We start from the raw sequence: 7,765 nt of genomic DNA on the forward strand, positions 1-7,765 counted from the left end.
CCTCAGAAGATCTTTTAGCACAGATGGTGGTGTACACCTTTAACTACAACAATTGGGAGGCAGAAGCAAGCAAATCTCTATGAGTTCGAGGACAGCCTGGTCTATAGTGAGTAGAGACCCTGTCTCAAAAACAAAACAAACCAAAACTGAACACAACTACCAGCACTTGGGAGGCAGAGGCTGGTAGATCTCCGTAAGTTCAAGTCCTGCCTGTCTACATAGCAAGCCCCGAGGTTCTGAATCACTGAAGGGAAGAACAGAATTTCTCATCCCATTCTATCAAGCATGACGGAATAGCTTGTTACAGTGCAAATGAGGGGCCATCGCAAGGTACTGATCTAAACACACACTGCCCATATCTGAGGGGATGAGGTTTGAAATAGGGTTTTTCTATAGAGTCCAGGCTATCCTTGAACTCTCTATAGTCCAGGTGAAAAACAGAGAGAACGTACAACTGTGGGAAGCTCAACACCAGGATGAACTTTACTCAGTCCTGGGGCATGGTCTGTAGGGAAGAGATTATTGGTTCTCCTTGGCAGGAGTGGACTCGGCGTTGCCAGGGTCATTCTCTGAATCATCATTGGGTCTGGGCACGGGCTGGAACTTGAGCAGAACAGGCGGAGTGAAGATGGAGGCTTTCACAGGAGGAGGTGGCGTCTTGTCAGTGTTGGTGGGCCCACTACAGGCTGTCGTCCTGCATGAGAGATGGCCAACACATGCACATGATACTTTCTCACAGGGCTGCCAGACACACATGTAATAAAGTCATAGGCTTCAGGCTGTCTCCCAAGATAGTTTTACTTCTAGAAATGTCTCCTGTGGAATCTGTTAAGGATTGTACATTACAGCGCTGCTTATGATTGTAGAAAGCCCGAAACAGATCCAAATGCCTGTGAGTGACAGGGGATCACAGTGCAAATCAAAGAGGCTCAGCCTGATGACTGTTAAGAGTGAAGAGTAGGGCTGGAGAGATGGCTAAATGAATGGTTAAGAGCGCTGAGTTCAATCCCCAGCAATCACAACCATCTGTAATGGGATCCAATGCCCTCTTTTGGTGTGTCTGAAGACAGCTACTGTGTACTCACATACATTAAATAAGTAAATCTTAAAAAAAAAAAAAAAAAGTGAAATGTGTCCAGATGACTTTGGGATTTGTGGTGGTGGTCTTGTTTGTTTTATTTTGTTGTGTTTGTATATTTGTTTGTTTCAGTGTTTGGTTGGTTCATTGGGTTTCTTTTCCCTTTTTTGGGGGGTGGGGCTGGGTGGTCTCAAACTGTGAGGTCCAGACTATCTTTGAACTTGCAGCAATCCTCCTGACTCAGCCTCCCAGGTGTTAGGGACAGAGGAATGTGCCTGTAACCAGCGAACTGCCTCCTTGCCTGCCCATCCTTTCAAGCCCCTCTGATCATAGCTGCCTCACACTTCAAGACTTGTGAAGACAGGTTTGTAACGTGTATTCATAGCTTCCTACGATCATGGCTGCCTAACACATTTGGGTATCGTTCTGTACCTAAAAGTTTGTAGAAATTCTCTCTAGGTTGAAACATTTCCTCCTGAAGAAAAGTTCATAAAACTCAAGAAAACTGCAGAGTAACAAAAAAGTTGTGAGGCTCTTAAATCCCTCCCTGAGGTAAATATGCAGGAACGAACTGCTAAGGGACCGAGGTGCCTGTTCCTGTAACCACTGCTGCAGAAATTACTAGGAAGAAGGTGGTACAGGAGAAGAAAAAGAAGGAAAAGCCACCGGGGGTTAGATGAGCCATAAAAACATGTCCCTGAGGACTGGCCAAATAGAGTTAAGAGCGACCCAGATAAAACACATCAAGTAGTCCCTTCTGATTTGAACGTGTGCCCTATGCATTCCTTGGGTACTGTTTCTGCACCCATTCTCACAACACCCAGAGGAAGTACATCACCCAGGTACTCTAACACCCCCAGGATCACAGGTGAGGAGGACACAAGATCTGTCCCAACGCCTGAAGTAACTGGGTCCCCTAGGATCCAGGGGCACAGGAACCCCCGCCCCAGCCAGTGGCAATCTACAGATTCAATGTAATCCCCATCAAAATCCCAACTCAATTCTTCATAGAGTTAGAAAGAGCAATTTGCAGATTCATTTGAAAAAGCAAAAGATCCAAAATAGCAAAAACTATCTATTCTCAACCATAAAAGAACTTCTAGGGGAATCACCATCCCTGACCTCAAGCTGTATTACAGAGGAACAGTGATAAAAACTATATGGTATTGGTACAGAGACAGGCAGGTAGATCAGTGGAATAGAATTGAAGGTCCAGAAATGAATCCACACACTTATGGTCACTTGATTTTTAACAAAGGAGCTAAAACTATCCAATGGAAAAAAGATAGCATTTTCAGCAAAATGAACTGTAGGTCACCATGTAGAAGAATGCAAATTGATCCATTCTTATCGTCCTATACAAAGCTTAATTCCAAGTGGGTCAAGGACCTCCACATCAAACCAGATACACTCAAACTAATAGACAAACAAAGTGGGGAAGAGTCTCAAACAAATGGCCACTGGGAAAATTTCCTGAACAAAACACCAATGGCTTATGCTCTAAGATCAAGAATCGACAAATGGGACCTCATAAAACTGCAACGCTTCTGTAAGGCAAAGGACACTGTCATTAGGACAAAATGGCAATGAACAGATTGGGAAAAGATCTTTACTAATCGTACATCTGATAGAGGGCTAATATCCAAAATACACAAAGAACTCAAGAAGTAAGACTCCAAGAGCCAAATAACCCTATTAAAAATGGGGTACAGAGCTAAACAAAAAATTCTCAGCTGAGGAATATCGAATGGCTGAGAAGCACCTAAAGAAATGTTCGACATCCTTAGTCATAAGGGAAATGCAAATCAAAATAATCCTGCAATTCCAGCTCACACCAGTCAGAATGGCTAAAATAAAAAACTCAGGTGATAACAGATACTGGAGAGGATGTGGAGAAAGAGGAACACTTCTCCATTGTTGGTGGGATTGCAAACTGCTACAATTACTCTGGAAATCAGTCTGGAGGTTCCTCAGAAAATTGGACATTGCACTACCTGAGGACCCAGGTATTCCCCTCCTGGGCATGTACCCAAAAGATGCTCCAACATATAACAAAGACACATGATCCACTATGTTCATAGCAGCCTTATTTATAATATTCAGAAGCTGGAAAGAACCCAGATACCCTTCAACAGAAGACTGGATACAGAAAATGTGGTACATCTACACAATGGAGTACTACTCAGCTATCAAAAACAATGACTTCATGAAATTCATAGGCAAATGGAATGAACTAGAAAATATCATCCTGAATGAGGCAAACCAATCACATAAAAATACACATGGTATGCACTCACTGATAAGTGGATATTAGCCCAAAAGTGCAGAATACCCAAGATACAATCCACAGACCACATGAAGCTCAAGAAGCTGGAAGCCCAAAGAGTGGATGCTCCAGTCCTTCTTAGAAGGGAGAACAAAATATTCACAGGAGGAAATACAGAGACAAAATGTGGAGGAGACTGAGGGAAAGGTCATCCAGAGACATTCACCAAACCCAGACGATATTGTGGATGCCAAGAAGTGCATTCTGACAGAAGCCTGATATAGCTATCTCCTGAGGGGCTCTGTCAGAGCCTGAGAAATACAGATGCTTTCAATCAACCACTGGACTGAAAATGGGGCCCCCAATGGAGGACATAGCTGAAGGAGCTGAAGGGGTTTAACCCCATAAAAAGAACAGTATCAACCAACCAGACCCCCCAGAACTCCCAGAGACTAAACCACTAACCAGAGAATACACATGGAAGGACCCATGACTCCAGTCACATATGTAGCAGAGGATGGCCTTATCAGGCATCAATGAGAGGAGAGGCCCTTGGCCCTGTGAAGGCTCAATGACCCCATGTAGGGAAATGCCAGGGCAGGAAGATGGGAAGGGGTAGGTAGGTGGGTGGGGGAACACTCTTATAGAGGCAGAGGGAGCAGGGAAGGGATAGGGGGATTCCTGAGAGGAAATCAGGAAATGTAAATAAAGAAAATATCCAATAAAAAAAAGAAATGTAAATACATAAAATAGCCAATAAAAAAGAAAAAGAAGGGGCTGGAGGGATGGCTAAGAGCACTGACTGCTCTTCCAGAGGTCCTGAGTTCAATTCCTAGCAACCACATGGTAGCTCACAACCATCTGTCATGGGATCTGATGCCTTCTCTGGTGTGTCTGAAGACAGCGACAGTGTACTCACATACATAAAATAAATAATTCTTTAAAAAAAGAAAAAAAGACACAGCAAGTAATAACTCAGCATTATTGATAGAGTTGATTCTAACAACCTAAAAGACAGTTATCTGCTCAGATCTTGTACTGGTTAAGGCTTATTGTGAATATAAAGGTTGTGTGTGTCTTTTATCCAGGAACTGAATAGTCAAGGAGGGGTGGAAACCCTGGGCCAGGGTTAAATAAATTCTACAACAAACCACAACAAACACACAGGTTCACTAGGGTAAATGTGAGTGGTCATTCCTCTGACCCATCCCCAGATAAGCCATACAACGTATACTTAACCTGACTACTACGTAACTACAAACGCATACATTTCTTTCTAGACTTTTTTTTTGTTTGAGACAAGACCTCCCTATAGCAGCCCTCATAGCTTTGGTGGGCCTAGATTTCTAGAACTCTCTTGAGCAGGCTGACCACAAACTTGTAGCAGTACCACCTTCAGCCCACGAGTGCTGGGACTGAAGGCTGGCATCACCACGCCTGATTCACGTTTCCTTCTTCTGGATTTTCCTTGTTGATGGTAGTGATGCGCTTTTGTTTGACTTAAAGACGGTGTCTTACTATGCTGCTCTGGCTGGCTTGGAACTCACTACGTAGACTGGTTTCACACTTACAGAGCTCTGCCTGCCACTGCCGCCGCTATACCAGCTACATTTCTTCTTTTTAACTGATTCTACCATAAAGTTTTATAGAAATAGCTTTTCTCCATGAACCTAAGAAAAAGTTTTAAAATGCCTAAGGCCCCTCTCTTGATAATCACCCTTCTAGGAAGATGGGGACAGAAAAGGTCACAAGTTCAGGGTCAGCTTGATCCTGACTCAGAAAGCAGGAGAGGGCAGGATGCAGATCTGCAGTAGGTCACTTACCTAACATCTTACAAGCCCTGCATTCAGAAGGACCTTAGCTTTGGAGGTAGTTTCCAAGGTGTCAGTCAATCTCAAAACAATTCATTGAATTTGAGAACATTTATAGTTCATGGCCCATTTTGAGAAGACTGTCTCTCAAAAAGACCAAGCTGGGCACATCTTCCTATATCAGGATGTGGAAACTGGAGGAAGGAAGATCAGGAGTTAAAGGTTCAGCAAGCCTCAGCTATCTAGCCAAGCTGGTGGTCAGAACAGGTTATCTGATTTTAGTCATACCTGTAACAAACCTACGCTCCAGCACTCAGGAAGGAAGGCTGAGACTGAAGGATCGTTTGAGGTAAAATGGGCTGACTGGAAAGTTCTACCTCAGAGCAACACAAAAAGGAACCCAAAGATTAGAACTTTGCACTTCAAAGCAAAAAGAATGGGAGAAGATATTTGCAAATTGCACTTGATAAAAAATTATCTCTACAACATAAAAAGGATGTTATACAAATCAAGGAGGAGGGCTGGAGTGAGGACTCAGCAGTTAACAGCAGGTACTGACTGACCTCACAGTGGACCTGACTTCTGTTCCTCGTATCTGAGTGACTCAGGGCATCTGGTGTCCTCTTCTGGCCTTTGCAGGAACCTGCACTCAAAACCACATACCTCACAGAGACACACATACTCACAATTTAAAACTCAAGCATGTTTGGCGGATGCACATGCTTTTAACTCCAGCACTCCTGAGACAGAGGCAGGAATTTTTCTGATTCAGAAGCCAGGCTGGTCTACATACTGAGGTCCAGGACAGCCAGGACTATACAATGAGACCCTGTTTCAAATACTAATAACAAAAAAAAAAAAAAAACCAAAACATTTTTTAATCCAGAAAAAAGGAGATCGGATAGATGACTTTGTGGTTAAGAAGCCATGATGTTTTTGCAGAGATCCCAGTTCAATCCCCAGCACCCACATCAGGCAGTTCACAACCATATGCAATTCCAGGTCTAGGATAGCCAGTGCCTCTGGTCAACGTAGGGGCTTGAACTCACGTGCTGATAAACATAATTAAAATAATAAAAATAAATCTTTTTAAATCAAGGGAGGAAAAGACAAAACACCAAGAACCCTGTAGGAAAACAGCTAGTTAAAGTCGAAGTCCACCATGACCAGATAACCTCTGAGCTCAGATTCTAAGCCCCTACACTTGTATCTGAGGAGTAAAGTGTCATATGGCCTCGATTCATTTATAGGATCAATTTCCTTTCTCCTGTTCAGCTGGCCCCTGAGATTCCAGAAATGTTTCCCTATGCTCAGGAGGCATTCCAGGTACCATAAACCCCCAGCCAATGACCTTTGCCCATCCTGGATGTCCCTGCCCTCAGACCCCCAAAACTTTATAAGCCTTCAACCACCCTAAGTAAAGCTGATCTGACAATCAGTCCAGGTGTGGTCATTCACCAAATGGACTCACAGGGCTTCTGAGGCCCCTGTTCAAAGACTCTGCTCCCATTCAAATACATATTTCCCAAAGACATTCAAATCAGCAGTAAGTTCAGAAAAATGATTCAACATCATTGGACACCAGGAAAATGTAGCCAGGGTACAAAGAGAAACCTTGTCTCAGAAGAAGAGGAAAAAAGGAGAAAATGTCAATGAGAACCACAATGAGATGAATTCACAACCCCTGGAGCTGCCACAGAAGGAAAGCTACTCCTTTGGGCAGTATGATGACATCCCCGAGTTCTAGCAGGCCGTAATGGGGATTGCTTAAGCCTAGATGCTCAGATCGGCCTGGGCAACACACACAGTGGCCCATCTCAAAAGGATGTGTGGTGGTTTTTATTTTATTATTACTTTAAAAAGCCTCACACCTCTTCCATTTTCTGAGTCTGTGCTTGTACCTTCAACGCTCACAACAATTTTCTGTTCCTCAATAAGAAAGCATGCTTAATTCCATCACAGACACAGCGCATACGGAAGGAACATCAGCCTTTCTAACGTATTGTTTTGGACACTCATATAGGGACTTTAGATCTCACAGCACAAACCTCTCAGCACACACAACATGATGGATTTTGGTGCTTTCCCAACCTTCCTGGTATAAAGAAAAATAATCCATCCTTGGGACAGATAAGTTATCTCAAGGAAGAGTTAGAAACAAGACTAGGGATGGAGTGTAGCTTAGAGGTAGAGCACACACACACACACACACACCCCAGTGGCTTCCAGGAGTTTAGGAAAGGAGAGAGGAAAAGGATTTACTGGTGGAGCACAGAGAAGTTTCCCCCTTGAGACAGGGTTCCGTGCTGCTGAGGCTGGCCTCACCAGGAGTATATAAGCGGAAATGACCTTGAATTTCTGATCCTTCTGCCTCCACCTCCCAAGTGCTGTGATCACAAGCCACATCTCTATCTCTGCAAGTGGGTTTTCAGAATCCACATTTGGTAAACCCTTCTTTGCAATACGACAATTACAAGGCTACCCCTTAGCTGTCTCCTTTCTGTTGAGCTGTGTTGGCCAATCACTGATGTCATCTACCAGCGCAAACACTGATTACATGTGAGGTCCTGGAAATGTGACCATGGTTCTCCTTCTGCCCTGGAGCATGAT

The 7,765-nt window shown here is 43.7% G+C and overlaps 1 protein-coding gene across 3 annotated transcripts in view; it reads right to left on the reverse strand.

The window, feature by feature from the left end:
- Window positions 1-459: 459 nt before the first annotated feature.
- The window catches only part of LOC116898622 (histone-lysine N-methyltransferase SETD1B), a 15,628-nt gene continuing 8,322 nt past the window's right edge, over window positions 460-7,765 (reverse strand). For all 3 annotated transcript variants that reach the window (XM_032899834.1, XM_032899835.1, XM_032899836.1), the window contains one exon: window positions 460-694. In XM_032899834.1, coding sequence (XP_032755725.1) covers window positions 520-694 — 175 coding nt within the window. In that variant the 3' untranslated portion in view covers window positions 460-519. The remainder of the gene's footprint in view (window positions 695-7,765) is intronic.

This window comes from Rattus rattus, chromosome 4, assembly GCF_011064425.1.
Source record: "Rattus rattus isolate New Zealand chromosome 4, Rrattus_CSIRO_v1, whole genome shotgun sequence".
NCBI classification, from domain to species: Eukaryota; Metazoa; Chordata; class Mammalia; order Rodentia; family Muridae; genus Rattus; species Rattus rattus.